This window comes from Siniperca chuatsi, linkage group LG3 (assembly GCF_020085105.1).
Source record: "Siniperca chuatsi isolate FFG_IHB_CAS linkage group LG3, ASM2008510v1, whole genome shotgun sequence".
Taxonomy (NCBI): domain Eukaryota; kingdom Metazoa; phylum Chordata; class Actinopteri; order Centrarchiformes; family Sinipercidae; genus Siniperca; species Siniperca chuatsi.
The window spans coordinates 15,300,647-15,317,899 of record NC_058044.1 but is presented as its reverse complement, the minus strand read 5'-3'; the positions used below and the strand labels follow the sequence as shown (position 1 = coordinate 15,317,899).

The 17,253-nt window shown below is 39.5% G+C and overlaps 1 protein-coding gene across 1 annotated transcript; it reads right to left on the bottom strand.

Annotated features, from left to right (window-relative positions):
* Positions 1–632: 632 nt before the first annotated feature.
* On the bottom strand, positions 633–16,465 carry lonrf1l (LON peptidase N-terminal domain and ring finger 1, like). Its single transcript, XM_044191018.1, has 12 exons — positions 15,697–16,465; positions 11,700–11,818; positions 10,665–10,787; positions 6,998–7,195; positions 6,662–6,875; positions 6,355–6,457; positions 6,137–6,251; positions 5,890–6,011; positions 5,608–5,766; positions 5,125–5,287; positions 4,701–4,853; positions 633–2,386 (listed from the first exon to the last, which is right to left on the bottom strand). The coding sequence occupies exons 1-12, from the start codon at positions 16,292–16,294 to the stop codon at positions 2,228–2,230; spliced, it is 2,226 nt and encodes a 741-aa protein (XP_044046953.1). The 5' UTR covers positions 16,295–16,465; the 3' UTR covers positions 633–2,227.
* Between the last annotated feature and the right edge of the window lie 788 nt (positions 16,466–17,253).

The following is a 17,253-nucleotide window of genomic DNA, read 5'->3' as shown; positions in this document are numbered from 1 at the left end:
TACTGCACTGTCGCCCCCTGGTGGTCAAAAGTGGATAGACTCTTCAGGTCTCCAAAATGAAGCTAGATTCATTTTATTTACCCACAGACTTTTTAACCCATTACATTTTAACTTCAGGTTTGTGGGGAACTGTAGTATATCTTAACTTATTGTGCACATAAATGGGTTAAAGGCCCTGAAAACTTATTTTCTCAACTCAATCTTACTCTGAGTGATGGAGTCCTACATGAACACACTATTCTCTGCCAAAGTTGGAACAGTTTGGTTGTTTAACATTAGAGGTTTGTATGTTTTTTTCTCTGTGCTCTTCTGACTGATATCAAGCGGGTGGGGCTCTGTTGGAAAAATGTGATGTCACATACTACCGTGCACCAATCAGAATTTAGCATCATTTTAATTCTGTTAGTGGTTTGTTTGGTTACTATCAATCAAATCTGATAAAATCACACTCACACAGTCCTGAGTTCTTGATAAATAATACCTAAAGATGTTTTTGAAACTTTGACATAGCTTATTTAGTCATGAATATTCAATGTTATTGAGAAATACTCGGGGGGCTTTAAAGTGAGGTCCTTGCTATGACATATGCTCAACGTATTCTATTAAATTGGTCAAATAGTGGACACTAAGGCTGAAGGTGAAAAAAGACATGCATTTATTATTAAAATCGATAACTTAAAACATCTGAGCAAAAAGCAAGATCTGTCCAAAAAGCCTTTTTACAGATGATTTACATATAACAGCCTTGACTTGAATTGTTTTTTTTAAAGGTTTTTTTATACACATTGTGAACAAATGGTGCCTAAAACTAACTGAGGGGGAAAAAACAATTAAAACATACTTCATACTATGGCAAAAAGGAATGGTAACCAAGCCAACGCATCATGTTTTTCAAATCACAACGCAAAATGGTATAAGGCAAATGCAGTCCCGACTTAAGCACTGCATGTACTGTCCTCTCTCCTCCAAGCAGACAGAGGAGCTTTGAATGAAGAATAATGCCAACCCATTAACTGTATACATGCTGTTTTTGTCTTGTTTTGATTTGTCATAATATTGCAATACCCCTTTTGAATTTCTCATACAAACACACGGTCAGAATGTACAAATATATTTTTACTTATAAATTAATTCAGTTTAAGTTAATACAATGGGTAGCTGAATCTTTTGGTTTAGAGGAGAGACAAGTAAACAAGAACAGAACCACTGAATCTTACAACACTCCAGCAGGAGTCCGTGACAAACAAAAATTTTGGAAGATAGTGCATACCACCCAAGGTTAGAGGAAGAAAAGTGTTTAAAAAGCATAGAATCATGATGAGATTTCAGGGCCATGAGTGTTCCTCAGACCTGATGTTAAGAGTGATAAAATGGCCGATCTCTGACAACTTGGATAAGTGGGAAATGATGGGAAGAATCGTCTCATTCTTTCAACAGGAAGGTCCTTTGCCATGACTTAGAGGCAGCGACGTGCATGGTAAGCATGTGGGAGAAGTGAGTAAGAAGAAAACGATGCTTGGAAGAGATCGATTAATACTTTCATCAGTGTTTGGTACACCAGCCTTTAGTTGCACTTGGTTTTGCACAAATACTCTTCTCAGTGGTTCCTCTAAACCACATCTTGCTATCACTTTTTGGACTTTCAGCATTTAGGATTTTGTTCCACAGAATCACCACACCCCTCCTCAATATTAACATAAACCTTAAAGCCAGAAGACAAAACTTCCTTCCAGAGATGATACAACACAAACTATAATACTCGCTTCACCTCAGCTCCATAAATACTACCCTTAAAAAAGGTACACTCAAATGTGATTTTTAGATATACTACTCTGTCGTTCTCTTCAACAGCATCAACAAAAAGTGGAATAGTAACTGCTCTTCTCATTTCAACAAGATCATTCAGGGAAGTTCTTATGAAAATGAACTGCATTAAGAACAGGAGCAGATGAGAATAGTATTTGTCTTATTTTTTAAATAATTTTTGAAAGACACAAACAAATAATGTGTGTCACTGGAAGTATCCCTGAGATGGTTTGGCCACATCTCTGGTTTCAGTGATCCAAAGTTTAAGGTTGTTTCAAAATGAGGGGTCTTGTAGCTGTGAAAATAAAAGTTGAAGGATCGGATGGCAACAGAAACAAAAGTTGGCGAGATGTTGATTCAGGGTTGCTTGAATGTTATTTCAAAGTCCAAAGGATGTTTGTGGAGACTAGAAGAGGAAGCTCTAGTTGTTGGGGATGCTCTGCAGATATGTGAGGATGTGCTGGATCTTCACCAGGCGTTCTTTGAGGCTGGTCATGGAGAGGACAGAGAGCTGGTACCGTGGGTCGATAGGCAGAACAGCCAGGAGCCACCAGCAGCAAGCTGGACCATTAGGAGTTGCCTAGAAGAGAGGAGGTATATAGTATATAAGACCGTTGCATTCACAACCAAAAATCTTTCTCAAGACCCGTAATATTGTTTCTGTGACAAAATTATTTTCACAAGTGTGTGAAAATAGTAGTGCACATCCGTCTCAACTGAATTCTTATCTTTTGAGTAGAAGAGAATTTTGTAGTTTTAATTATAGAAATTAAAAATATATATATTTGAAATATTCTGGTTTTGATTAACAGTTTTCGACTTTCTGCTGACAAAAACTATAAAAATAGATTTAAGTAACCTTTTTTGCAGTTATCACAGGCCTGTAGCTGCTTCAGAGTTAAAGCCTTCCAGTATGTGTGTTATACTCAAGCACTTCCAGTTACGGGATTAGTACTCATTTTGTAGTGATAGCGTTTTAAAGGTATTAGTATTACGTATATACTCTACAACCCTGGAATGAGTTAAAACATAAACAACAGTAATCTGCCAGAGGAATGCATGTCTGCGTCACAATTACATAGCTGAAAAAAATCTGTTTCTGTGTGTGTTTATATAAGGATTTGAAGTGAACAATGTTTACTATATCTGTGCTACATTTTACACTGGCCATTAACCAAATAATTACTGTATTGTTCCCTAGAACAAACATGTTCAGAAATTACATAATGCCACCAAAAGTCACGGTCAATGCTTTGCTGTTTTAGCGCATGTGCACGTGGTAGAGTTGGGGATTCTCTTCATGACACTCTTCTGACGCAACAGGGCAGGTGGGATTAGGTATGAAACACCCATAAAGCTCTTTAGCCTATACTGTCAATGGACTCCACCCCGCGGTTGTCCTAAGAGCGGAGCTGTAATCCCTTTCAGCGCTACAGGCTGCGAGCCAGAGCCGAGCACACACAACTGTGTTCCAGTAATTTGCAGTGTCAGATTAAGTACTCAAAGTTATACAAACCCTGCAGTATTTTTGAACAAAATTACTGCTTTTGTAGAGCTCAGCTGATACCGGTTCTGATAATAATAATAATAATAATAATAATTGTCTGGTGTTCCTTTGCTTATCGGCATATTTAAAAGGTTGTGAGGACCACGTGTACTGGAGGTTAAACAAATGACTTCTTGTTCTTAACAGACTATTCACCACCATCTGCTTAGCTGTGATATGCTGCTCACTGCTGAGTATTTTCACAAATTGATCTGCTTGACAAACTATATAAAAAAATTACTACTTTTAAATAACTAACAGCACAAATAGTTTTTCATATTAGTTCCTATTCTGGGGAGCCAACAACTCAAGAGAAGTTTAAGGTATCATTTTCCAGTTTACTAATTCTAAATCGCCTCAAGCTCTGCATTGTGTTTCTTCCACATTGCACATCATATACAGTATTACTAATAAGACCAGTGCCGGCCATTCATTTCAACCCTCTAATATATCAGCAAAGTGCTAATAAGACAAGAGAACCACTGCAGATATTAGGACAAAGTCCTTGCTAACAAAACAAAATAAAATATACTGTATTTCTATTGTTTAACTGTCTATCACTATACAGCAATGTCTAATATTTGGTGTGTGATTTCAGATTATACTTAAGGAATCTGTCTACAATATAGTCCTTACAGAATCCAGGCAGGAATAGGCAAATCTCTGCACAGGGCTCCAGACTAACATTTTACATTAGTGGCACTGATGCGCCTAACCTTTTCATTTAGGTGCACCTAGGGCTGGCCGTTATGGCCTAAAATTTATATCACGGTATAATTTGAAGCACAAATGGTAACAGTATATACATCATGGTATATTTGCTTTTCTTAAAATTTCAATATAAATGCTTCTGAAGGGGTAAAGCACTGGTACGGCAACTGCATGGCAGCTATTACTGTGCTTTTAACTATTACTAGGACATATTTCACATAGTACAGAGGTATTTTAAGAATATTTATTATGCAAAACTGCAATAATAAATAGAAAAAATAGTAGGTTATTTCTTATCCCCCCATTAATTCTACTTAATTCTCCACCTTGTTTTGTGTTTAATCACAAACGGGAACCAAGGTGGAACGGGCACCACAGCATTTTTCTTGACAAAAAAATACTGTTTTAAGGTTGTGATGTTGCTCACAATTTCTCGTTCGCGCGCAAGGAATATGGGAAGAGTACAGGCCGCAGTGTTACACATGCACACACACACAGACATGCAAGGCACATGCAGATCTGCTAAATTTCAGGCACACCAGTGCGACCAATGAAAATGTTTAGTCACACTTTTTTTGATCACACCCTGGAGCCCTGCTACAGATGGAAGTAGTGGGACACTATGCTGGATGTTTACCTGGATGTCAGCTTCTCGTTCTGGCATTGGTCCAAAGTGCTGCAGGATCTGGTTGTGGAAGCGGATCTTGAGGTTCTGGAACCAGACGCGGGCCTGTTCATACACAGCATCATGCAGCTCTTGTAGTCTCTCTAGCTCATCACTGTCCTCCACCTAATAGAAAATAATTAATTAAACTATCAGTCACATTTGGATTGTTTAAATGTAACATTAAATTCCTTTGAAAGGAATTGGCAACTAATGATACCTAATGACTAACTCAATGTCAAAAACAAATCTACTTAATGTGATGCCCCACCCAAAATCGACCCATGTAGACTTGAAAGGTGGTTTCACGTTTAAAAAAGATTTTGGGTGGAGTATGATTATAAAAGTACAATACTGTAGATAATATCATTCAAATGATAGTCATTGTGGTTCTTACCCTGGTATCCTCCAAGTGCTCAATGTCAGCAGTACTGTAACCATCCTTCATTCCACGGGACAAGACCCGGAAGCGCTTTCCTCCGATGGTGTCCACTACTGATCGTCCGTCAGGGAGGAAATGGACACTCCTGATGGTCAGCATGCAGCCATAATCTACAAACCTGCAGGGATGGACAAAATGGTTTGTTTAAGCAATTGAGTTTTGCCAGTTTGTTCTCCCCTCTGACATCTTTTATAACCCATGAATTGATGTGTACAATGGGATCTGTCATGAACAGAAAATCCACGAAAGATTGTAAGCAGTTGATTGCCTGCTTGACATATCTAACAGTTTATATCAGAGTGGATTTTATAACTAATGACTGATGTCCTAAAGGGAACCTCTTTTCTAGATATGCAGATATGCCTAGTTTTGAGGTCCTATAATATTGCAATTCATACAAATCCATGTGCTTGCATGTGTTTGTGCTTGCATGCTTACCCTTTCTGGGGATCACTAATACACATCCCAAACTGCCGCGTGCCCGTGTCCATGCAGCGGCGAATCATGAGGCGGTAACGTGGCTCGAAGACATGTAGGGGGCAAGGCACGGTGGGGTAAGCCATGGTACACACAAAGATAGGCACATTCTTTGTCAGACTGCACAGAGGGAGAGAAGCAGAGACACATTTTAGACCCTTTGAGCCTCTTTGAACCTTGTGCACACAGAAACATCTGATGATGAACATTAGAATCAACCAGGCCAGAGAGAGAAATGCTTACTTTGAAAGCTCTCTGGTCTCCTCTAGGTGAGTTTTAGTCCTCTCTGCATACTCCTGACTCAAGTACTGTTTGATCAGCATGTCCAAGACAGTTGTCACCATATACTTCCTACATGCTAGATACTGGAGAGAGTATGATATGAGTTAATGATTAAAACAGGAAGCAACAAATATTTAGATTAGCACGATGCTAGCCAGTCAAGAAGATTAATATCCAGATTCAGTACATGCCAAGCCTGGTCTCTCACCTCTTTCAGGCTCTCTTTACAGAGGGGACACTGGGGTGTATGGTCCAAGCAGCGTTCCAGACAGTTTTTACAGAAGGTGTGGCCACATGGTGTAGTCACAGGCTCATAGAACAACCTGTATTGATAACAGATAATATTATTATTATTATGAATGTTCAGTCATTTACAAGTGTATAATGTGAGGTCAGTGTGTAAGGCCCACTAGAGTGTGACCTTACCTCATGCAGAGAGAGCACTCCAAGTCATTGGGGTCCAGCAGGTCCACAGGAACACTTCTGCAGGTTTTAGCTTTGGCAGCCTGTTTGGAGCCTTTCGTCACACCTAAAGTCAACCAGAGAGCAAAAAGTGCAAAAAGTCTGTATTAAAGTGTCAGATTGAGCTTAATTTTATGCACTATTACTACTATTATATGCTTTGAGTTCTTGTACATGATATTGGTGTGACAAAAGAAGCAGAAGAGATTTGATTTGGAAATCAAAATTAGGAAGAACAGAAAGCAATACAAAGGTGGGACTGGCCACTGACCTTGTTTTTTATGCTTGCTACTTCCACTGTCCACAACACAGGGTTCTGTGTCTGACACTGACAACTTCCTCTTCAGGAGGCTCCCCTTGTCCTGGTCCCCCAGCTGAGGAGCAGAGCAAACTCTCTTCAGCCCCTCCTCACCGTAACTAGAGCCATGCATCCGTAGTGAATGAGCTCGGCTCAGACCAGGCCGCTCCAGGCTTTCCAAGCGTTTCTGATTATTAACAGAAGACAGTAGGGTAAGAAGATAATGGTTCCTTATAAACATGGGGCAACAGAGGCATTGAATTAATTCATTGATAAACTATGTGATATCTTTATTCAGTGTGCTAGTACCTCCTGGTTGTCCAGATGGTGGTGTACCGACGCGGCGCGGACCTGGTGCTGGTGTTGTCTTTGGACTGGGCTCTGTGGCTGAGCTTGGGCATTGGCCACGAGGGTTTTACCGCGCAAGTGAGGTGACGTGTTCTGTGTTGTTTCCCGCAGGCCGACCTTGACGTTCTCATCGGCTGGGGAGAGCAGGTCACACAGGATCTGTAAAAAACACTCAGTTTGTCATCCGATAATAACACAATTATGACTAAGAACCCGATCTCCGCAGGGATAAGATGAATATGAGGGTGGTCAATTGACGCAAACGTGGATGCTGGTGTCCATGTTTGTCATATTTTACTTAAATAGTCACGAAGAGTCTTGCTAAGGGTGTCATATAAAATAATAACTAACCACTCGATGTTGGCGTCAATCTATATATTGCTCTCAGTGATTCATGTAGATGAGTTGTTTCTTCTGAAAGTGCATCTTGTAGAATTTAGCAGCCATGGCTACTGTTGTTAGCATTACTATTAGTTGAAGTGATATCAGCCTGTACATAGGGTTTTATATGTCTTCACATTTGAGAGGCAAAATTCTGTTTGAAAAGTGTTTGGGATGAAGAAAATCTAAATTTTCATTATTTTGAATTTGCTAGGTTTTGTGCTCTAAAATTGGGTTTAAACAACACATTTTAAAGTTTTTCCTGAGGCTCAAAACATAGACTGTGTGGTGAGGGAAATATAAACTTTTTGTCCTCTCTGCACAAAGGGGTTATTGACTTAATACTGTAAATCGAATTTCATAACCAAGTACAAGAACAAACTTGGTCGTGATAATGTACATGTTGATGTGAGGTGAAAAGAGAAAGCAAACTTTGTTCAGAGAGTTGTCTTGTGCTATGTTCAGAATAGATATCAACATGACCTCAGTTTGAACTCAGTGTACAGTACTGTATATGACCCACTAGCTTTTTTCCCCAGTTTAGTTCAAACTTGAGGGTCGGAAGTGTGGTCTCTGAACTAAAGATCATTTTAAACATATGTATAGCTAGTGCTGTAGTGCATCACCAGACAAACTCACTCTTCACACATCTCTTTCCTTTTCATCTATTTTTGCATTGTTTCCCAGAAATCCTGTGTAAAAGGCCTTTACACACCGGGGGCATTTTTTTTGTGTGCGGTTAATTCGCATGTCAATGTATCGTCAATATATTTTTTCGAACTATTTTTGTCAAGAGTACTTTCACACAGAATGCTAATATTACACGGCGGAAAAGTAGCGTAATTTTTTTTTAAAACGAGGTTGATTTTTCTGAATTTTCGCACAGTGAATAAAGGCTTCAACCAATGAAGCTGTGCAGAACAGACGTCACGTCACAACGCCTAAAGACAGTGGCAGACATTCCACCTGGATGTCTATGCTTCAGCTCGGGCAGAAGTGTGTGATGGAGGTGGTGCTGCTGACCATCCTGTCCTGAGTGTCTGTGTGGGCAGAGACACTCGAACAGCTCCAACCCCAAGTAAGTTTTAGTATGAGCTGGCGAGAATCTTTTATTGAACAAGTGTTGCAACTGTCGCAAATTCAGATCGCTGCCGCTATGAATAGTTTTGATGAAAAATATTTGCAGGCGAGTACGCATTTTTGGGCTGTTTATTCGTCGCGCTCCTGGTGTGTAAAGGCCTTAAGAGAGATAAATTTACTTTATCTTTATGCCCTAGACAGATGTAAAGATTTAAGTGTCATTTTTGTAGTTTTTAGTTTTTAGTAATTTTTACAATTAATGTGTAACCATATGCTCAGTAGTGATGTGTGTGTTGCGAACGAGTCAGCTCTATGAGCCAGCTCCTTTAAGTCAACGATGGGAGCTGACTCACTTCTGAGAGCCGATTTCTTTTTTCTTTTTTGTAAATTAATACAAGACAGAATAATAGGATGATTGTATAACATATTTGTTAAATACAATCCAGAAACGTCTCACTTTGGTAAAAGCATTAAAAGCCAAGCATAGTGAGACTTCTGTATATTGCGCTGGTAAGGACAACAAGGATGGAGGCTGTCATTTTCAATTTCATTAATTAGCCGTTTTCATTATATGGGTATTGGGAAGGACGCTGTAAGTGTGATTACAGGTTACATCAACTTGATTTGACATTCTATTGATGCACGCGGTCTGGCTCCCACACTGTTGCAGATTGATGTCTAGCCTGAGCTGTGTCTCTTTCAGGATCAGAAAGATAAGGAATTCAGACACGATGTCAATAAAACCCGCAACAACAGGTCCAAACAATTTCACACGCTTTATACCAAGTGAAAACTGGAGATGACTAATGTGATTATGTATGCTTCCTTATACAATGATGATTCAGAGATGATTACACAAAACTTGAGCAGCATTAGCAACTGAATGTAACATAGTTTCATCGCAAAATGGCAACAAACTGTCTGGTTATTCTGAAAATATAATACTGCATACATGAGTCAACTGTGTGTGTCACTACAACACTGTGTTCTGTCTAGGAAGTGGTACTAATGTCATTACAGACAGAGTCACAAGACCTGACCTACTAACAACTTTCCTTGTTGAGATCAGTGGTTCTCAAACTGAGGGCAGGCCCCCCTGGGGTGCATACAGCCACTGTACAGGGGCGGGGGGGTAGATGAGAACGGGAAAAATATGGAGTGGAACTAAGATGAATGAACATGATTTATGAAGGGAAATTTAAAAAAACAAACAAGAGTTTGCTGATGCTATCATGCTGACCTGAATCATTTCTTTTATTTCAATCGAATTGAACTTGGCTTCTTTTTTATTTGTTGCTCCCCCAATAATGTTAATGATTCACTTTTTACAGCTTTGGAACGGGGGCATGACAGAAACAGTTTGTTCCATTTACTTAGCATTTCTCAAATGTAACCACAATATATGGTTGTAGTGCTGTATATAACATATGTTTTCATTACAGATTAATAAAGCCTGATATCACAAATTTGCCTCAGAGGGCCTTATAATCTTTACAGCATACAGACCCTCTGTCCTTACACACTCGATAAGGAAAACCCCCTCCCAATAAAAACCCTTTTAACTAGGAAAAATGGAAGAAACCTCAGAAAGAGCAACAGAGGACGGATCCCTCTCCCAGGACGGACAGACATGCAATAGATAATAAAAACATGCAAACATAATAAAATTACAGTATGGACAATCATGATGACAAAATTATAATATGACCATTGTAAGTAATCTCTGTCAGCACATTCCAGACACATTTTCTGTACAAAGAGGACAATGCATGATGTAAATCCTATTAGAAATACAGCAATACAAGAGGCACTGTCATCAGGATGCCATGAAAAGAGACAGGTCCCCAATAAGGATCACAGTGGGAAAGCTTTACGTTCACGGCTATCCAATCAAAGTGTCAAAAGGTTGGGACACTTGTGTGCCAAGATTCCTTGAAGCAATGGAACGAGTTTTACTTAAATCTTTGGCTTACAGTGTATTGAGGCTAGCTCCTCCAGCCTACTTACATAAACACTGTGTGACCTAAACTCAACTGACTGCCAGACTTGAGGATGACAACAGGATGTGAGTAACGTGAGACTTAGGGATGAGTCTAATATTTTGTCTTTTTCACTTCCCACACTGCCAGCAGACAAATCATAACTCCTTTCTCTTAAATTCTCTCACCTTTTCCACTTGTCTTTTAGCACAGGGGAAGTCTTCATCCACTGCCAGGCAGTGGAGGAAGACTTGGAGAGACTCGTCCACTTGGCCCATCTCATGCAGCACCATAGCTTTCCTAAACACAGCCTTAAAGGGCAGAAAGGAAGGACAGAAAGAGAGAAATCACATTTCTGTACGAGCATTTATGTATGTATGCATGCATGCATCTTAAACACTGGATTCGAAATTATGCTGGACTATTTTAAAACAAAACCAGACAGAACACGTATTGCAGATTTTTCTAAATGCAATCTTTTTATGCAATTTAATAAATCAGTATGAAATTATGCACATGCTTTTGAATGATATACTTGATATACACAAACAAAGAATATCCTAGGCTTAAACCCAGACATTTGGTCTCTTGTTACTGACGTAATAGTCATTAAAGGCTTTGACCTTAATCACTGCATTCTCAGTTGCAAAGAAGGCCTTTTATACAACATTAAAAATAGCAGGTCGTTAAAACTAAGCCTTGTAAACAAACAAACAGGATCACCACAAAGAAATGATTCTTTAACTATGAATCAGCAAATTGAGCTACCAAAACATGCATCCAAAATTAACTTTTAAAATTATTCTATAGCAAAGCACATGAATGAAGAAACATGATTATGTATATCCGGTGTCTGTTAACTGGCCCACAATTAACTTGTAACTATAATCCAATGACACGACAAATGAGGTGCTCCCTGCCTCTGGCTTTTGGGGCAGCAGTCTTAAAATAAGCCTTAGTAATAGCCAGCTGACCAATATACCAGATTGGAACACATGCCAGACTCTAGTGAGGAAAGGCAGGTGTGTGAGCATGCCTACAGAACCTGGCAATGGTAATACCTTGTATTAAATTTGGAGTAATCATATCTGATAGTGATTATCCTTTCATCATAAAGTCATACTAATAGTGACTACATGCCTGAATAGAAGAGATTTTCAATACAAAATTACATTTCTGTAGCATGGGATAACAAATTACTGCAGTATCAGTGAGTGACCTACTTCAGCAGAACAGCTGGACCCAGGACAAAATTCTGTGTCCTCCAAAGCCAGACGGTACTGTTTGAGAGCCATGTACGCCTCCGCTCGAGACAGTCGTGCCACCGCTGTTGCCCCTGGATCTGTAGGAGACATGAGGAAATTGGGCGGGGCGGGGATGGATGGGAGGGGATCTTTATCATTCAATTGTGGGTTATCTTAATATCATGAAACAATGATAGCACAAGTAACATGATACTAATCACACTTCAACAGAAAGTTTTCTTGCAAGTCATACATTACATAAACATGACAATCACAAATTATATATTGACTGTGTCACTGAATTCTCTGCAAACAATGCAAAAGAAAAATAAGTTGCATAAGCCTGAAAGAGTAGCAAGATATCAATGGATTTTTAAAATTTCTATTCCCAGTAGCAGGTTGCATTAAAGGGGACACAAGAGCTACAAATATTGGCATGTACTCAAAAACAATAGCAAACAATACAAGACACTTTCAGGAATGGCAAAATTTTTGGGATAATAATTAAGTATAAACATGAACATGGCCATTGTATTCCTGTGTATGTGGATTGCGATCAAATCAGGCATTTGGCATTCATCTAATTACCCAACTATGTCAATTTGTTGTGAGCAAGTCTCAACCTTTTGAAGCAGTCTGTCCTGCAGACATTACCGACAAATAAATTGTATTAATGGATTAAGTTTACCTGCATTCCATCAAAAGTTCAGTAAGTTAAATTTTCCTTACTGACTGAGTTGTGATTTTTCAGCACATGGCACGCTATCAATCCAAGTATTGGATTACCTTTCATTGAGACACAGGATTTAATTCATTTTTCTGATGTATGGCAGATGCTAATGTGAACAGAACCACACCAGGTAGTTTGTCTAGACATAATAAAATCGACAAGCACCCCTGAATATCTGGAAGCTTCTGTCCAGCTTCTCAGGGCCAACGCTGTCAAAAGCAGGTTGTATGATGACTGCATCACAGTGACATCAGTCTAAATCCTCGACCCAATGTCAAGGGACAGTCTTATCAGAAGGTGCCACACCAGGTGTATGCTCATTTAGCCTTAACATTGATTACTGCTTCTTATTTGTCAGATTATTTTTGACATTGTTACCTTTATTGGATAGTCTATAGTGAAGAGGCAGACAGGAAACAAGGGGAGAGAGATGTGTATGACATGCAACAAAGGTCCCCGGGTGGAACCAAACCATGGACGGTGCGGTTACGTAGCATTCGCTGTAACCATTTGGTTACCGGTGGGCTCTGGTTCACTGGTTTTGTGAGTCCACCTGAGTTACCCGATGCAAGAACACAGCAGTTTGCGCATTCCCCTTTTGCAAAGGGATGTTATGTTTTTACAGCCTTTTAGCAGTCAATCTGTCCTTACGCAAATATTGTAAGTAGCAAAAGAAAGAAATCATGGATTCATTGCTTGTGGAGACAAGCAATTCCAGTTTAATTTTCATTTTTCAAATTGTGGTTAGGTATTCCATTGGTGTCAGGATCACGCAACTTCTTATAATGCAATAGTTTAGATGAAGTCTTTCACTAAATATCCAACAGGCAATGTTTGAGTACACATGAGGTCAACAGGGATACACCAAGGTAGCGTGTGTTATATCATTTGACTCAAATATTATAGATGTTTCCATAAGCTCCCATAAACCAGGTAAAGGTCCAGAACAATTTCCCAGCCATATTGTCACACCACCAGACCATTTGTCAGGGTGTGGGAGATCAGATGTCAATCTAAACCGCTACACAGTCACCATATTATGCCAACAATACATGAAAACGGCATTTAAAACTTAACCCGCTAACTAAAATAGCATGAAATTGAATTGAAAAAACTGAATAAAAAGAAGTCACCATGGTTCTTTCCTGCATGGTTAGAGGTAGAGCCTGACCAATTTATTGGTCAGTCAATATTATTGGCCAATATTGGCCTATCACAGATCTATCGGTATCGGCGTATAGGTTATCCGATATGAGCCGATATAAAATGGTTATCTTTTTAGTATATTAATCTGAAAGAAAGGCCTGTGAAATACTTTGCTGGAAAGTTAATAAACAATGAACCCATCATTTTCCTCTTCCAATATAACTCTAATATAACCCTGTCCATGACAACCGTCACGCCACTCATGCTCATCACAACTGTTTGCTGTGTTAGCGAGGTAGCTAGCCAGCTATAGTTTGTCAGTCAGCAGCAGATTGAAAGGTTAGCATCAGAGCATCTCTTCATCATTCTGCAGCTCAGCAGACGACGGTGCGTTGGTGGTTTGAGTTACAAATGATGCAACGCTGGAAAGTAAATAAATAACGTCAGGAGCCTGATTTTTCACCAGATATGTTGAACGTTTATTGCAGAGGCGCTGTTTATCTCTTGACTCGGCAGCAGCGAACCATGAGTTTGTGACTGTTACATTAACAGCGAAATATTGCTACAGATGACTTGTTTTGATAAGCAAGAAAAAAGTGTTTCTGATTGGAGTTCAATCCGTTGAAATAATGGTTCAGAATCTAAACAAAGCTGTGGTGGAATGTAACTAATGTACATTTAGATCTGTACTTTAGTAGGCTACAATTTAGAGGCACTTGTACTTTACTTGAGTATTTCCATGGCATTTTTGCTACTTCAGAAAATGACTGATACTGGCTACTGATGTTTATTTAACTATTTATTTTATTTTTATTTATTATTTATTTTCTCATTGTTCATTTTTAGAATTGGTTTATATTTAACTTAAATATTCTTTAATAAAGTTATCTGTTTAAGAAAGCAGCCTTCTGAGTACCTTTGCATAAGCATATCGGTGCAAAATCGATGCACAATCCACATAGAAAAGGTCTATTTTCATTCCAGCTCAAAAACTTCACTATATCGACCACCATATCGGTAATCTGTGAATGTTTCCCCTCTAAAATCGGTATCGATCTAAAAAATCCCATATCGGTCGGGCTCTAGTTAGAGGTAATTTGGGACTCAGAGGTTCTGAAATAATAAAGGCAAGGCAGTGCCATACCCACAATGCATCATCCCATTTCAGTTTGTTTATTTAGTTTCTAGTTCTATAAGATCCCACTGGATGGCAGGCCATGATAACCACAACACTTTACCCCCTTTTTATCCAGGAACTGCTCAGTGAACATGCAAAGCAGTTTCTGACTAATCTCCACAAGAACAGCTAGTGCTTTGCTCAAGGGCACATTGTACCATTGTTGTTACTGGTGAAAGTGGCATATCTCATTCACTTCACCTATACATGCTTTTACAGCCATTACTGGGATTTGCAACAGCACCTGGAGCCACAAAGCTCCATCATCACTGGCTTGTTAACTATAAATCATCTGCCACCGAAGTAGCCCAGCTTCTCTCATTGCATAACGTAAGGATCTGTTAGAAAAGCTAGATCTAGATGTGTTACAAAAGTTAACTCACTGCCTGGCTGAGTGTTTATCTGGACCACGAGCCGTCCCTAACCTCCTAAATTGACCCACACACGGCGCATTCATTCCGTTTAAAAACAAATTTATGAAACGTAGCTCGTAACAGTCATAACAGTTACAAAATACACCCCCCCCCGATAAGTTACAAAACCTGGCCCAATATGTGTCATGACCTGCCTTATGCAACGGGCACCGAGCGCGCATGCCCATCTTGGTGAAACGTCGTAAGCAGGGCGTAGCAGGTTACACGACAGCCAATGGGAGGAGACTGACACCAGCACAACACATGGGAGTAATAGAAACGGTTTTCAAAATGTTGGTCATTAGAACGCACTGGATCCATTGACAACAAACAAAGGTTATTAAAGTATCATGTTGAAATTTATCATTTTAACACACGGTTAATTGAGGGACGTCTCAATAACACATCATATTCCTATTATCCCCGCTGAACGTGCGCAGCAGGTACAGAACCAGAAAACACATCCCTCTTCTTGAAACATGGATGCAAGGTTATGTTAACAACACTTACCACACTGAATAACATCGGTTGCTAGCGACACAGCTTCTTGGTAGCGTTTTCTTCTACACAACTCGTCCACTTCACATAGTGTTTTCGACGTTTTCAGCTCGCCGGGGAACCATTTATCTAAAAGTCCGCACAGGATTACATTCGCTTTCTCCTCACCCATTACGGGTTCACTGCACAGTTTACATTTGGAGAGCAGCCGTCGTTGTAAACACCTCTTACAATACGAATGTCCACAGGCTATGGTCACAGGTTCACCTAAAAAACTATGACAGTTGGGACAGTCAAACACATCGTCCACCGAGCTGTCCCCTGCGTCCCGACTCCGGCCCGAAAGTTCGTCTGGCCCAGCCGCTTTCATCTTGAAGTTGCGGAGGATACAGTCCACGAAAGTGCTTAACTGTTCAGGTCGCACAGGGCCATACTGCATAGCCACTGAAAACCAGTCAATCGCTTCTTTGAGGCAGTTTTCGGATGCTAGAGCGTTGGCTTTCTGTAGTATAAGTTGATGGTGATCCTCCGAGATGTTGTCCGAGTCAGCGCTGATGAAGAAGGCGCTTCTCTCCTCCTTCGCGTCCTCCACTTGCGGTTGGAGCGACATTGTAGCGTCAAAAAAGGAAAGAAAATGTTATGTAGATTTAGAGTTTCTTCTGTTATCGTGTCCATACATTACTATAGATGTCGGGGTACTTAACAGTAATAGTGAACCGACTTTCTCATAGACACCCGTTTGTTACATAAAAAACACCGTCACGTGAACAGCAAGCAAGAGCCGTGATTGGTCAGAACGTCTCGGTTACAAAACCTGCGTTCGAAAGTTTTATAACTGCGGAAGTGAAGTTAACTGACCGTGCCACATTACAGCGCTCTCGTTCAAACGCCCTCAGGCTGCAATTGTGATGTAAAACAATACAATAAAACAAAATAGATAATATAACTCATTGTTGATATATGTATTAATAAGTTGGGAATTTTTGAAAGCTGCCAGAAAACGTACTCAGCAAACCCCTTAATAACTGGTTGTGTAATAAGATAATGTAACACCTTCTAAGTTAAAATTTTATGTAATTTATTTTATCTTCCCTAGCTGTGTCTAACCTATTTTATTGCCACTTTCGATCACGTGTTTCACAGAAATCTTCATATTTGTCTCCGCTGCCCTGATCAAATACTGTGCATCTCCTGTTTGTGTTAGCAAATTTTGCACACACAAAAATGTATATTTTTTACTACTTATGTACTGTAGTGTACTCTAGACTTATGTGTTTCTTTGTTTGTTTGTTTTTGTCTCAATCATATCTTGTTGTCACATATTTTCTACATGTTACTTGTTTTGTAAGTTACATGTTCTCGTGCTGCTTTTTTGTTTTGGTGAGCCAAAGACAATTTTCCACTCTGGTGATGAATAGTTGAAGTTGTGAAGTTGTATTCTCTTTTATTTATAAGTCCAACTCTTAAATGATATATGTAAATATACATAATGTAAGTAAGTAAGTAATATTTTATTTATATAGCACCTATATCTCTAGCTTCACCGGATAAAAATACAGAAAAATAAGA